General features: G+C 39.1%; 1 protein-coding gene across 5 annotated transcripts; it reads left to right on the top strand.

Moving 5' to 3' along the window:
* The first annotated feature begins 12,671 nt into the window (after positions 1-12,671).
* On the top strand, positions 12,672-14,716 carry LOC132152893 (zona pellucida sperm-binding protein 4-like). 5 transcript variants are annotated; one of them, XM_059561863.1, is made up of 10 exons: positions 12,672-12,839; positions 12,894-12,953; positions 13,020-13,233; positions 13,309-13,496; positions 13,571-13,668; positions 13,740-13,897; positions 13,968-14,160; positions 14,232-14,379; positions 14,461-14,530; positions 14,607-14,716. In XM_059561863.1, exons 1-10 carry the CDS (start codon positions 12,687-12,689, stop codon positions 14,681-14,683), a joined length of 1,359 nt encoding a protein of 452 aa, XP_059417846.1. In that variant the 5' UTR covers positions 12,672-12,686; the 3' UTR covers positions 14,684-14,716. The 5 variants fall into 5 exon arrangements, with proteins under 5 accessions (XP_059417846.1, XP_059417845.1, XP_059417843.1 ...); XM_059561862.1 differs by having other exon boundaries at positions 12,936-13,233; XM_059561860.1 differs by having other exon boundaries at positions 12,894-13,233.
* Positions 14,717-15,076: the final 360 nt, after the last annotated feature.

Here is a 15,076-nt window from a genome sequence, read left to right as displayed (position 1 = left end):
AACAACAGTTTGGTGAAGAACAATGCATTTTCCAGCACGATGGAGCACCGTGCCATAAGGCAAAAGTGATAACTAAGTGGCTCGGGGACCAGAATGTTGAAATTTTGGGTCCATGGCCTGGAAACTCCCCAGATCTTAATCCCATTGAGAACTTCAATCCTCAAGAGGCGGGTTGACAAACAAAAACCCACTAATTCTGACAAACTCCAAGAAGTGATTATGAAAGAATGGGTTGCTATCAGTCAGGATTTGGCCCAGAAGTTGATTGAGAGCATGCCCAGTCGAATTGCAGAGGTCCTGAAAAAGAAGGGCCAACACTGCAAATACTGACTCTTTGCATAAATGTCGTGTAATTGTCGATAAAAGCCTTTGAAACGTTTTTTAAAGTGCTTGTAATTATATTTCAGTACATCACAGAAACAACTGAAACAAAGATCTAAAAGCAGTTTAGCAGCAACCTTTTTGAAAACTAATATTTATGTAATTCTCAAAACGTTTGGCCACGACTGTACACAAAGCAACTGAAGTTTCAGGAATAAAAGGACAAGAGAAGATTTAACAGTTCACGGCTGTTCTAAGATCTCTGCTCGGTGACGTTCGAGAGCTAGTTAGTGATACTTGTAGTCGAATACAAAAAGCGTTTACCTGCTGACTTCAGTTTTTAAGAAAGCAGGTCGTGTTACAAAATTATCACGAGACGCGGCAGAACAAAACGCTCGCGGTTTAACTGTACGCGCGTCTTGCTCGCGTTTTTGCAACGTAGATGCCTTTTAGCCTCACCAAGAAGCGCACTTAAAGGAGCATTTCACCCGTGGGAACATTGATCTTCATTGAAAGTGGGTCATATATGTAGTCGAAATCTATTAAAACTTTCAAATTTGGTGCCTTTTTGACCGAGTTATTACAGAAAGTAACTTTAGGGCTCATTTGTATGTAAAACCACAACTCCCACAATGCAACACATTTGCACAGCTCCACAAGCCACTCCCACTAATCCAGAACACCGCTGTTAGGCTGTTAGGCGATATTGTCTACAAGACATTGAGGACACAGTTAGCGATGTATGGTATTTACGTGCCACAGTAGTAAACAATGCCACAGTAAGCTTTTTGTGCATTAAAAAAGGTACTGCACAAACAGTTTACAGTTGACGTTACGTAACTTATTAACCGGGAATCATTTCGTGATAATAATGCTTGAAGAAATTGTGTACATTTCACGAAATGAATAATAAATAAAATTGAAACACTTATTTTACAGTTAGACGTCCATTTGTGCAGGCTTCGGCTGGCGTTTCCAGTTTACCTTCGGAATTCTGAAGTATGTCTCCAGGACGCCTCTGTCCATATGCGGGGCGAAACTAGGATGGTTCACAACGCAAACATCCGTGTCCTTGTCTGCCTCAGACATTTCTTCGAGGAGAAATTGGCATCTTTCAAATTCTTGCAGCAGACGGCGCACAACGAGAGCACAGCCACCACCAGTCCGCACTAGCTCGAGCACGCCCGGGCTCCTCGGACGCGACAGGCAGGTCTCCGGCCTCGGCTGCAGCCGCCGCCTCCTGTTCCTCCATCAGCCTCAGCTGCTCTGCGCTATATTGTGGCTCGTATAGATAGCCACGAACATCTGTTTCGAGCAACAGACTTTGAAAATCCTCTTCTTCCGTATCATGAGTTGTTCCTCCAGCCATTCTCGTAAATCTGACTCCATAAGCGCTTGTTAGCTTAGCTACATAGCTTCCAAACAAGATGGCGGATTTTCATTTTCGTTTCTGTAAGTTTAGTCCCACCCACTGATCTGTAATAGGCCTGTAGGGTGAGTGGGTCCCACCCCCTGGAATAATAATAAGCTAGTCTCTGTAGTCTCTACACTTTTCAATGAATTTTGACTTCCTGCTTATTATGACGCAAAATGACGATTTTTACGTCATAATAAGCAGGAAGTAAAACACTTAAATCCTTATTTCTCCCATCTCAGGGAAAAATAAAGGGAAAATCCATGATCATTATTATATATGACTGGGTTTCTAACAATACAAAGCTAAATGCAAATGGGTGAAGTGTCCCTTTAAAGCCGGCGATGGACTGGCGACCGCAGTCTGCAGTGGGTTATGAGGCCGCTTACTCAGAAGCACAGAGATGGATTGAGGGTAAGAACTTACACACCTGTTCTCATTTAGATATAGATAGTTCAGGGAAATGACACTTGATGCTGCCAAATTATGAAGCAGCCAAAATGAAAAGGCAATTCTGATTCTATTCAATAACTCGTGCTGAATACACCAGACCTGTTGAATTCGTGTTTATGAGAATTTGTAAAACCTGGGTAAAATATAACATTTACAAAATTGTGATAGGTAGGCATGTTAGTCTCATATTTTCAATAAGATCAGCTCCCTTTTGCTTTTCAGCTGTTTTTTTTTTTTTTGCTTTACCGTAATTGTGTATTTAAATAAATAAAGGTTGCGTGACACTTTAGCCTATATCACTGTCAAAACGAAAAACATGGATGCTCTTTAATTTTGATAAATTGTTTCTTTGAGCACTGTAAAAAATTTTTTAAAAAAGTATACATATATATATATATGTATGTATATATATGTATGTATATATATATATGTATATATATATATATATATATATATATATTTATGTATGTATGTATGTATATATATATATATATATATATATGTATGTATATGTATGTATATATATATAATAGTTAGATTAATATTTTGGCTGTTGCTATCTTCCAGTCCACAATTAATGAACAAATTTGTGATTGTGAGGAGGACAGAGAAATGCATTGTTTAATCTTATCCCTTTGAAGGGATAGTTGACCCAAAATTTAAATAGTCTTTTTATACTTCCTTTCATGTCATTCCAAACCTGAATGACTTGGAATTCTACATCGGGACACAAAAGAAGATCTACTGTTAAATGTAGGAATTCCATCAGTTTTGGTTCCCATTGACTTTTATTGTATTATTGTGTCCATAAAATGTAAGTCAGTGGGACCAACATTTTTAGTTACCAACATTGTCAAAATATCTGCTTTTGTGTTCCACGGAAGAAACAAAGTAAGCCACTTTGAAATGATGCAAAGTAAATTATGAATATTTTTGAGTGGAGTATACCTTTAAAGAACTAATCTATTTTATTTTTCTGTTAAGCTCACTGTGGAAAGTAGTCCTGCAACAATTTTCACACGCTTTACTTAGTTTATTATACCCTCTGCAACGCTCTTAATCTAGGGCACAAATGATTAGGACTTTCCTACCCTTGTGAATTCCCTTCTCAGCAGGAGATGGCAGGGCCAAAGCACTGGCTGTAACTGAACAAATATTAATTCATGAGGGGCTGAATCTGGATTCTTTCAGTGTGACATCATTCTCTCACACATGCACACTGGTTCATTGTCACAGGCAGTGGACCTTGGCAGGGCAGTTTCAGCCCCGAGCCGATTGCTCCCCTGCAGAGGAAGGTGATGTGCCATTTAGCATCCGATCTGAAAGACTAGCGGGTTGTCAGGCATGAGGGCGCACTGAGCAGTGCTGGAGTCTGAGTGTTATAGTCCCCTGAATGATCTGGAGTTTGTCACATGCTCATTCTTGCACCAGGTGCCTGTAAAAACTAAAGGTTCCTGGAGGCAACCTTTGGGGTTCTTCACTTTGCACACCAACAGAACCCTCTGTAGAGGCTCTAGGCACCATTCTAAAAGGGGTGGTTCTCTGAGGAACATTTAACAGTTCCTGGAGGAACCCTTTTATTAGGATGTCCAGGAACCACCTTAATTGGGTGCTTCGAGGCACCATTTCCATAATTTCGGTTCTATAATATTTACACCCTCCACCCCTTCCACTAGTTTATTTTTCCTGCTATTGACACTTTTAATTATATAAAAAAAAAAAACTAAAAAAACAAATGCATATAAAACATTGTTTATTGATAAACAACAACAATATCCATAGTTACGAATAAATAATCACCTTAAATAATCAGTACTGTGCATCACAATACCATTCATGGAAACATCAGTGTTAATACTGTTATAAACAAAAAATAAAACATTTATGCCTTGACAAATCTGTAAACAAATAAATGTGACTCAAACATCTTCGAACTTTAAAACACACTTCATGTACCTCAAAAATAATACAATTTAAATTAATAAATTCAATTACAAATTTTATTAAAATTTTATTTACAGTGCAATCAATAGTTAAAAATTTTTTTCCTGTTCTAAATGGAGGTCACTGATTGGGTAAATTCACACAGGATATTTTAAGAAATTGATAAGCCTCAAGCTAGCTGTATGTAGCTTAATAAACCTTTTTCAAATTTCCAGTTTTCTCAGCAGTGGAAGGTGTCATAGTTGGGTAAACTTTGAGAACAGTGAATAGGAGAGTACCACAAATATTTTTTTTTGCGTTTTCATTTGCTCAAATAGCAAAAGTGCTTCTCTGTGAATCCTTTGAAATTTTAAGAGAACTCGTGTATACTGGATGCTCTGAGGTGAGAAAATAACATTATTTGTAATTAATTTCAAATATATTACAATTTAAAATTACATTAATTGCAATTAGTTTAACTTTTGAGTGATATTTTTGAACCACTTAAGTGGGACTTTAGTATATTTTATATGCGTAAATATGGTAAATATGTACTTCTGAATAAGCAATTAATGTGAACTAAAATATACTTAAGTTGAATGGTTGAAATTTAGTATATTAAATAATAATAATAACCTAGTTACACTCAAAGCAAAAACACAAGATGGTAAACCCTTTACATTTATTGACAAATCAATCTCTAAAACAAATACACAAAAATGCTTTTTGCTGATGCACAAGAAAAACCCAACACTATACAGTTACAACACTTCAACTCACTTATTAGAAAGAGTCTGGAGGACAATGCTAATTTCACCATCATGGAAAACATCATTCTGTAAGATGTGTAAACCGGTTTCCTCATTGGGGACCTAAAAATGTCCACAAGGTCAAAATTGACTGGTATTACTATACTTGTAGAGTCATTTGGCCCCTGTAACATATAGGATTACTAACACACAAACGACACATTTAATACACAAAAAAAAAGAAAATTACCTATCCATGTACAACAAATGAGACCTTATTGTAAAACATTACCAAAGTGGGTTACTTGTACCCCTGGTTTCACAGACCAGGCTTAAGACCAGTTCAATACTAAAATGTAATTCTGAGCTGTTTCAACTGATAGAACCTTGCACTGACTGATCTTTAAAAATACCAGTGCCTTTGTTTTGTCTCAAGATGCTCACCAGTAATGTTTTTTCTAAAGCATGTCAAGGAAAATGACTTAAATGTCCTTACTGAACTATGATCCTGGCTTAGTCTAAGCCCTGTCTGTGAAACCAGGCCATAGTTCTCAAACCTTTACTAGCACCAACATTAAACAGGACTGAAAGTTTTCTTCTGAAATCTTGCTCCAGCATTAGTGAATGCAAGTTCGACAATTTAAATTAATTAATAAAAAAAGAACTCCAAATGAACTTGCTCTCTATAAATGGTAAAGTTGAGTGAAGGCAATAGACACAGTTGCAGTCAAAAGTTTATATACACCAGTATCAGCAAAATGTTAATAATTTAAGCAGTAAGAGGGTAGAGAGGTAAAATAATTAAAAACAAAAAATACAATTACTACTCTAATGAAGCAGTATATTTTGCAAGGAGTGTGTAAACTTTTGATAACATCTGCATCACCTAAGAGCTGAATTAACGTTACCTCAACCATCAGGGCAACATGGTGGTAGAATGCTGGGAGATGTTCTTTCAGGAGAACATCTCCCAGCAATCTAAACAGGAGAATTCCTGATCACACCATCTTCACTGACAATGGGCTAAAAAAATAGATAACATTTTTACAAACATTATTCCTACTTTACAGGGAATAAAACATAACTCTACCAATTACCAAAATATATAAATATCCCTTTTTCTTATATATATAAAAAAAATCATCTTGTCTTGCAAGCTTCTCTCACTCATCTTCATGAAGGATGTTCCTGTATGTACCACGGCTGGCACAGAAAAGCTACTGTCCTCATCCTTTGGTTTGTTACATGTAAAATATATGTTGATTAGAAGGGTGTCTGTAAATGCACAGAATGGAATATATTACTTGTAAAGGAAAAAGATTCAAAGCGGTTCAAATCATAGGGATAATGACTTAAAGGTACAATTTGTAAGATTTTTGCAGTAAAATATCCAAAACCCACTAGGTGTTATATATTTTGTCCAGCTGGTTACTGACAATAGCTCTAATGTTTTCAACTACTTGTAAATCATGAGAAAATTCCCACATTCTAAATAGCGACACGGGACAGTGCAGTCGCCTGTCGATGACGTAAGTTACCCTTTGTTACCGCCTTTACTGACGTAGAAACCACATGACAACAGTGTCGTGGACATTGCGGAAGTAGCTTCGCGATAAACTTCAACTAGAAAGAGATGCCGATCTCGTTTGTGTTTACTCGACAGTTGAGTTGTTTTGATTCGTATCTTAAAAAAAAATGTATGCTATTATAACTATCAACAAGATTAGTATTATGGGGTGCCAAACGCGTGGCATCGCATCTCTAGACCCGCGCGAGGACGGGTCTGATCGCGTCTTTGCATTGACTTTGTATGTAATCTACTCAGTTCATTAAAAACTTCTAACATCACCTCTTCAGTACTGGTCTGTGTCTCCACATTGTATCTTCAGTAACAAAACTGTACTGATCCTGCAAAAATGAATAACACCATAGAAGAAAAAAACATATTACATTACAAACACAAGCAGTAACGGAACATCTCGCTTTTCAAATGCAAAAAGAAAAAACAGCATTATTTCTAGAGGTGGCTGATATATTAAATATTACTGGTGGTTATGATATCGATTATGTAAATTAAATATTACAAGATCAGATCTCTGAATTTTGATCAGTAGTGCCAATTTGTTTTAGTCCACACACGCGATGACATTCCGATATCAGAATGCAGTCAGAGATAAATTACGCGATTAATTCAACCTCCTGAGTTTATATAGCAACAGCCGCGTTACAGTGAAAGCCACATGAATGGCAAGACTAAATTAAGTATAAAGAAAACGTATGTGAAGATTTACTTACTTTAATTCGTCGTCTGCAGGCTGCAGTACATAATGTCTCATCTGTACTCATCCAAACGTGACGCTCTGTTGCTCTCTTCTTGTTTCTACCATCTCATCATGGCCACGGAGGCCGCCATTAACCTGTTCATGTTCTTTATTTCAGTCCTACCTGACCAGACTTACTCTCCTGGGCCATTGACACTCGTTAGGTTTTGTCAGAGAGCGGTGTGATAATCGGCGGTATGTTCATGCTGCCCGTGTTCCTGCACCGACCCCTGTCTGAGATCCACTCGCTTGTGGAGAAACTCAAGTACCGCAATGCTCTGGCTACCAAGAGCATCCCCACAGCCCACTTGCTAAACCCAACTGCACCACCTGGTTAGGAGGTGAGCAAAGAAAGGCACGGCCGAAGCTTTGAGACTCCTGTCCTCTGCATGGGACAAGAAGAGTGTTGCACACCCTCGGCCCATCCAAGATTAGGATGAGTTTGTTTCTTCATCAGGTTTGTAGAAATGTAACATTGCATCAGTGTCTCGGCGATGGATGCCCTGCATGAATAGGTGCTGACAGAATGAGAGTCAAAACATCACAATAATCCACAGAGATAAAAACATCACAATAATCCACACCACTCCAGTCCATCAGTTCACATCTGGAGAAGACAAAAACTAAAGCGTTAAGACGTTTTTAACTTCAAACTATTGCTTCTGGCCAAAATAGGAGTTCATAATCCCAGTTAAAGGTGCCATAGAATGCATTGATACAATATTTTAAATTATATCTACATAAAAGGTATGTGTCTTGGGTAAGGGCAAAAATTATCCTGAAACGGTTTTACATGTCCATTTACAAATTTAGGATTTGTTCCTAGAATTATTTGGAAGGGTCATGAATAATAATGTTGAGCTCTGCTCTGATTGGCTGATTCATGGCACAAATCTTTTCTGTCCAGCGTGAACGATGGAGAGATTAGGCATCCAACCTGATATGTCTGAGCCTGTATCAGACAAAGATACAAATTTTAAGAGATTTTGAAAGAATGTTTAGCGTCCGAGTGAACGAGGCTTGAGAGAGTTGTCAGTGAAGATGTGGACGCAGCCTCTGTGTTGCTGTTATAAGCATTTTTGCACTTGTCTTTTCCACTTTTTTTGACACTTTGGTAAGTTAATAAAGTAGGATGTTGCAGTTTAGGGTCAGCAATATCTTTATCTATCTTAATTGCTAAATATTTGAAAACATTTCAGTTTATTTTTTTTTTATTTATCAGTTTTAATAGCAATATCTGGTAATATTGCATCGATGTGCAGGTCTGGCTGGCCTAGAACATGGGCTGGTAAACGTTATGCAAAGGTTGGGGGTGTAAAAATTAATGATCCCTACTGTAACGTCACAGTTGGTGTTTTGTTTGGATTCGCCTCTTTTTCAGTGGACTATTGCAGCACAAGATTTTCAATGGTGTTTGAGGCTCACAATATTTCAAGATCATTTCCATGTACATACCTCTTATTCAACTATGCCAAGGTAAATACAGTTTTCCATTCTGTGGCACCTTTAACAGAAATATGTTCAAATATCATTTTGCAAGCTTTTCCATGAACAGAGGTGTCAAGTAACAAAGTACAAATACTTCGTTACCTTACTTAAGTAGAAATTTGGGGTATCTATACTTGAGTAATTATTTTTCAGCCAACTTTTTACTTCTGCTCCTTACATTTTCACGCAAGTATCTGTACTTTCTACTCCTTACATTTTAAAAATAGCTTCGTTACTGCTATTCCATTTCGGCTTGTTTTCATTCCGGCTTGTCATCATTCAAAAAAAAAAAAACCTATCCAGATAAATCGCGCCATCTGGATGGAGTGAATTTGATTGTGGTTGGATGAGTATAAACATAACCATTTTGACACCCTATTGGTTTGTACGCGATCCATCGCACCTGCACATGACATAAATCACATCACACTCCTGCAAGGACATTTTTGGACAGTTTTGGGTTTGTTTATCAAAAAATATATTTCTTAAATGTAGGGTTGGGTATGGAACCGGTATCTGATCGCCTCAGAGTCTTCTTCTTGGTCTTCTTCTTCTTCCTCTTGGTCTCAGAGTCAGTCCCCTTAAATTTCATATGAAACCGGCGTCAGACCGGTCTCCTCCTCGTCTTTCAGTGCGCTCTTCTATCCGCAGACCGTGGCGGAGCAGCGCAAGCGCAGTTAAACACAAACAGAGAACACAAGGTATGTGTTTATCGATAGATTGTTAGAAGATCCGTATTCTTTGTCATAAATACAGTTTACAAAAGGTCACAAGGGAGCAGTAATTTTCTCATCTACTGTAAAGTTTTCATTCTGTTCACCGCTCATCGCACCACAACTGTTTCCTCCAGCGAAAATCTAGCCCTTAACACATATGAACGAACACATACTTTAAACTTATTTAAATATACTTAATTTAATCATACGTACTTTATACATACACTAGCTACTGTGCAAAAGTCTTAGGCACGTTAGTATTTTCACTTAAAAGAATGGTGTTCGGCCAATTATTTATATATTTTGCTGTAGTGTGTCAGTATAGTTCAAGTTCAAGTCTGCTTTATTGTCAATTTCCACATGTACAGTACATACATACAGAGAATCGAAATTGTGTTACTCTCAGACCCCGGTGCATACAGATAACATTAACATTAAAGCCTAAAAAAATCTTGATCAAATATAAAATGTAGATACAACTATACAATAAGGGAATGTAAAAAAAAAAGGCATATAATAAAATTAAAAATAAAGTTAAATAAAGCAGCGCAAGGCAAATGACAGATAAAGTGCAAATCAATGAAGTGAACAACAGTGCAGATAAAAGATTTTTAGTGCAAAAAAACCCTTATTAAAAATATCTTAAGTCTAATTAAAGTGACAAGTGACAAAGGGCTCAAGAGCAGTTATTTTATTTAACTGACTGATGAGGAAGTGGAATGATGTCAGTTCCATGCTGAATGAGGTAGTGAGCAGACCAATGATGCACAAAGTGACTAGTGCATGCCATCATATAATTAGTGTAGGGAGGGGGGGTTCATAGTTCAGTGGTGCCTGGGGCAGAAGAGGGAAGGGGGGGCAAGTTCAGGAGTGAGTTCAGCTTCCTGACAGCCTGGTGGATGAAGCTGTCCTTCAGTCTGCTGGTCCCGGCCTGGAGACTCCGCAGTCTCCTCCCTGATGGTAGCAGGGTGAAGAAGCTGTGTGACGGGTGAGTGGGATCACCTGTGATGCAGAGGGCTTTGCGGGTGAAACGTGTTCCATAAATGTCCTGGGGGAGAGAGACACCAATGATCTTCTCAGCTGCTCTCACTATGCGTTGCAGAGTCTTTCGGCAGGATGCGTTGCAGGTGCCGTACCACACAGTAATGCAGCTCGACAGGATGCTCTCAATGGTGCCTCTGTAGAAAGTGTACATGATGGGGGGTGGGGCTCTGGCTCTCCTCAGTTTGCGGAGGAAGTGGAGACACTGTTGTGATTTCTTGGCCAGTGCTGCGGTGTTTTCAGTCCAGGAGAGGTCCTCTGTGATGTACACACCCAGGAACTTGGTGTATAAAATATCAGTTTACATTTCCAAACATTCATTTTGCCGTTGTCAGACTGCTTGTGCATTCAAAATCGCACTAGATTATTATTAAAATTAATGGCAAACTGATATTTCCTACTGACACTGCAGCAAAAGATATAAATAACTGGCTTAAAACCCTTTTTCGGTAGCGAGACATTTTAATAAATTATCGTTTGCGGTTGACAATGTTGTGATAAGTAGGCTATACCAACTTTGTAACTCGTTAACAACCCCCCCCCCCCCCCACACACACACACACACACACTGGACAAAGCAGACGTATGTACCGAATACAGGAAGCTATCAATCAAGAAGGTATTAGGATTATGAGTTCATTTTTAGTTTTTGATTAATCACTTGGATTAATCATTCATTTTGTCATCATATCTCTAGTCCTTTATGGTATTTGCATTGTACTAAAGTGCGTTCATTTTCAATGGGCTCATATGCGGTTAGGGTAGCCTAGTGTATCCCAAATTTTTCAACATGAACATTTTAATATAACATTATAGTCATTATGGCCTATGGCCTCTAGAAAAATGTTTTTTGAGGAGGTGGGGTAGTGCACAATAGGCCCTGTGGCGCAGCCTAAGCTTTTTTTCTTAATGGCATTTCTTTCCTTACATTACTTTTACTTTTATACTTTAAGTAGTTTTTTAAACCAGTACTTTTACACTTTTACTTGAGTAAAAAGCTTGAGTTTGAGTCTTGAGTCTTTTTAAACCCTAGTATCTATACTTCTACTTGAGTAATGAATGCCAATACTTTTGACACCACTGTCCATGAAGTTATTAAAATTTTATTTTTGAATGTGTTTTTTTATTTTTATGTTTTTTCCTGGTTATGAGAAGGTTAAGGGAACATTTGATCATTTTCCAAACATTATGGAAACGTAACTTTTGAATGTTCTCTGAACATTGTGAAACAAGTAGTAATATTTAAAAAGATTCTATGAATAATGTTTTTGTGCCAACGTTTTGAGAACACTATTAAAGAGCGGATAACTTTGAATGACAATAAACACACAATTGCAATGCTAATTGACATAGCTTGCATCACGGAAAAAATAAACATTCCAAAATTGGTGTTTGCAGCTGGGGTCTTCTATTATACTTGTCCATTAAGTGTCAACTGATTTAGTCATGTTAACTCAGATTGCTCTTTTCTTTTTCTTTCTTTTTTCTTTTTGCAGTCATGTTTTACTAAAGAAAGTTTGAGGTCTGATCATAAAGAATAAAAGGTTGTTAGGGTTTCTCTTTAACAATGTTTTATGTGTGTGTGTGCTTTCAATAAACTTGCTGACAAACTTCTATGGATTCTATGGAATTATTTCCCCCAAGGAATCAAAAAGGTTAATTTGGAGAAAAAAAGTCAGCAACCTAGAGATATTAGCGAACTGTGAGATAGATCAGTCGTGACATAAATAGTCAAAATGACCTTTTTTTTTCTTCTCTATTTATTTTTTTATTTTTTTAATTCTGTGGTGGAAATAAGCTTCCATATACTTAAAATCATTTACTGCTTAATATAGTATTTTCCTATTTGTAAGAGCACACTTGTCTGTGGGGAGTGGTAAGGACAACGGCACCAAAGAAAAACCTCTACTTTTGGCAAGTTCCATGAAAAACATTGGACTTGAACCATTCTTATTTATTGTCAATATGACATTGGACTCCAGAAACACCATGTTAACAGAATTTGAGAACCAATTACAATCCGATAAGATAGTAAGATTTTTCAAATTCAGTTTGTGCATTTATGTTCAAAATAGGAAAAATAAGAATTCTATCTTGAGATCCAATGAGAATCACCCAGCTGCATAAGCTCCTCTTTCTGCAATTCATGAGAACCATTAGTGTTAATGAAGAGGGAGGGACTATCGTTAATTAGCTGAAATCTGTAGAATACAAAAAGACCAAAGGGCAGTATCTCCACATTGTGTTTAGCTGTTAAACAATGGCTGGAAGTTGGTGTTTGGTTCAGATTTTGCTGATTTGTGCTTTCTGCCATGCTGTTCCACACTGGAGTAAATCGCTTCAGGATGTTCAATCTCTGATGACCCAGCAGTTTCCGCTTCAGAAACTAGTTCAACGACCAAGTAACCAGCATGTTCCTCAGCAGTTTCCACTTCAGAAGCCAGTTCAACAACCAACTTCCCAGCAGTTTCCGCTTCAGAAGCCGGTTCAACAACCAACTAACCAGCAGTTTCCGCTTCAGAAGCCGGTTCAACATCTGCCTAAACCACAGTTTCCGCTTCAGAAGCTGGTTCAACAACCAACTAACCAGCAGTTTCCTCAGCAGTTTCCACTTCGGAAGCCAGTTCAACAACTACCTAAACCACAGTTTCCGCTTCAGAAGCCAGTAGTGCAGGCAGATCCCCTTGATAAATGTGCTGTAGCTGATTCTGAGCAGATCCAATGTGGTCTACCTGGGATCAGTGGTGCTGAGTGTGAAGCCATCAACTGCTGCTTTAACGCACAGCAGTGTTTCTATGGGAGGACGGGTAAGTGTTCTCAATCTTATTCTGTTCGTGTTAAACAGATTCTCTGCATTAACCTGCTCTTGTACCTTGTTCTAGTAACTGTCCAATGTATTAGAGATGGTCAGTTTGTGGTAGTGGTGTCTAGAGATGTTACTCTGCCTCGACTGAGTCTGGATTCGGTTCATCTACTGGGTGGAAACGACCCACCTTGTGCTCCTGTGGGGTCCACACCTTCCTTTGCCATATACCAGTTCCCTGTGACCGCATGTGGCACGAGTGTGATGGTGAGCAGCTGCTACTGGTTTTATTCTGCATTTGCTTCTGATGGACTGGATGCTGCCACTGTTCCCGTTCACAGGAGGACGGCGGATATGTGGTGTATGAAAACCGAATGACCTCCTCCTATGAAGTGGGGGTTGGACCATATGGTTCCATCACAAGGGACAGTCATTTTGAGTAGGTGATCTATGACTTGGTGTGAACATTAATCCCTGATAAATGCTACACGCTCACTGTGTGTTGTCCAGGTTACTCTTCCAGTGTAGATACTCTGAAACTTCTGTGGAAGCTCTGGTTGTTGAGGTCAACTCTGTTCCTCCACCTCTACCAGTAGCTGCTCCTGGACCTCTCAGGGTGGAGCTCAGACTGGCCAATGGCCAATGTGTCACCAAAGGCTGTGCTGAAGGTAAGGTCTTGTCCTGTGTCTGCCTAAAGCCTTACAAACTTGAGTCTGGTTAAACCCCGGTGTTCCTCAGGGGATGAGGCCTACACGTCCTACTACAGTGACGCTGATTATCCCATCACAAAAGTCCTGCGAGAGCCTGTGTATGTTGAGGTGCACATTATGGAGAGGACTGACCCCAACATTGTCCTGATGCTGGGACGTTGTTGGACGACTTCAACCCCCAGTCCACTCAGTCTCCCCCAGTGGGACCTTCTGATCGATGGGTAAGTGTACAGCCTATCTTTTATCCTGTTAGTCTGCTGGGAGACCCTTTCTAACCTTCTCTTGTCTTCAGATGCCCTTACCAGGACGACCGTTATCTGACCACACTGGTTCCAGTGACTGGGTCGTCTGGTCTTCAGTTTCCAACCCACTACAAGCGCTTTGTTGTGAAGATGTTCACATTCGTAGACCCAGCCTCACTCGCTGCTCTGCAGGAAACCGTATGCCCCTCCCCCTTACTTGAATATTTTGTATTTACTACTTGTGGGTTCTATGACTTGAGCCTCTTTCTTCCCTGTCAGATCTTCATTCATTGCAGTACAGAGGTGTGCCATCCATCTGGCTCTTGTGCGCAAAGCTGCACCAGGAAACGTGAGTTCTCACTTTCTCTTGACAAGAGGAACTGAGCATTTCAGAAGTGTCCTCACTTCTAACTCTTCTCTTTCAGGAAGAGATACTCCTATCAAGGCTGTCTCTGGGGAGCAGACAGTGGTTTCTAGTGGAGCAGTTACTCTGGTCATGTAAATCTAGTTTTTAATAAACTTTGCAGAACCCCAAGGTATCTTGTCTATTTGTATTGTTCTGTAGAATCTGGTATTAAATTCCCCTCTTGCCAGGTTTTTTTTTTTTTTTCCTCTTAAGCCAAGGTTCCACAAGCTTCTGTAAGCTGCTTTATCCATCCTCCAGTTGCTAACCTGGAGCAGCACAAGGTTCCCCTCTGGTCTGGTGTCTTGCTCAAGGGCACCTCAGCTGTGGGTATTGAGCTGAATTCCTGACCCCCCGCTTCCCGCTGGGACTGAGACTTGAAACCGTTAACTTTAGGTTACAAGTCTGACTATTCAACCATTGGACTAAGACTCCACCACCACAGCTTGTGGTTTATTGGATGCGTCTCAGTCATCCTAGTACTACCTGCAT

This window comes from Carassius carassius, chromosome 11 (assembly GCF_963082965.1).
Source record: "Carassius carassius chromosome 11, fCarCar2.1, whole genome shotgun sequence".
NCBI lineage: Eukaryota > Metazoa > Chordata > Actinopteri > Cypriniformes > Cyprinidae > Carassius > Carassius carassius.
Note: the sequence above shows the minus strand (reverse complement) of the source record. Positions and strands in the feature narration are given on the sequence as shown.

Coding starts and splice junctions, on each gene's coding strand:
- LOC132152893 (XM_059561858.1), top strand. CDS start 12,687: ATGGCTGGAAGTTGGTGTTTGGTTCAGATTTTGCTGATTTGTGCTTTC. Junction 14,161..14,231: donor TGGGACCTTCTGATCGATGG/GTAAGTGTACAG, acceptor TCTTGTCTTCAG/ATGCCCTTACCAGGACGACC. Junction 14,531..14,606: donor GCAAAGCTGCACCAGGAAAC/GTGAGTTCTCAC, acceptor CTTCTCTTTCAG/GAAGAGATACTCCTATCAAG.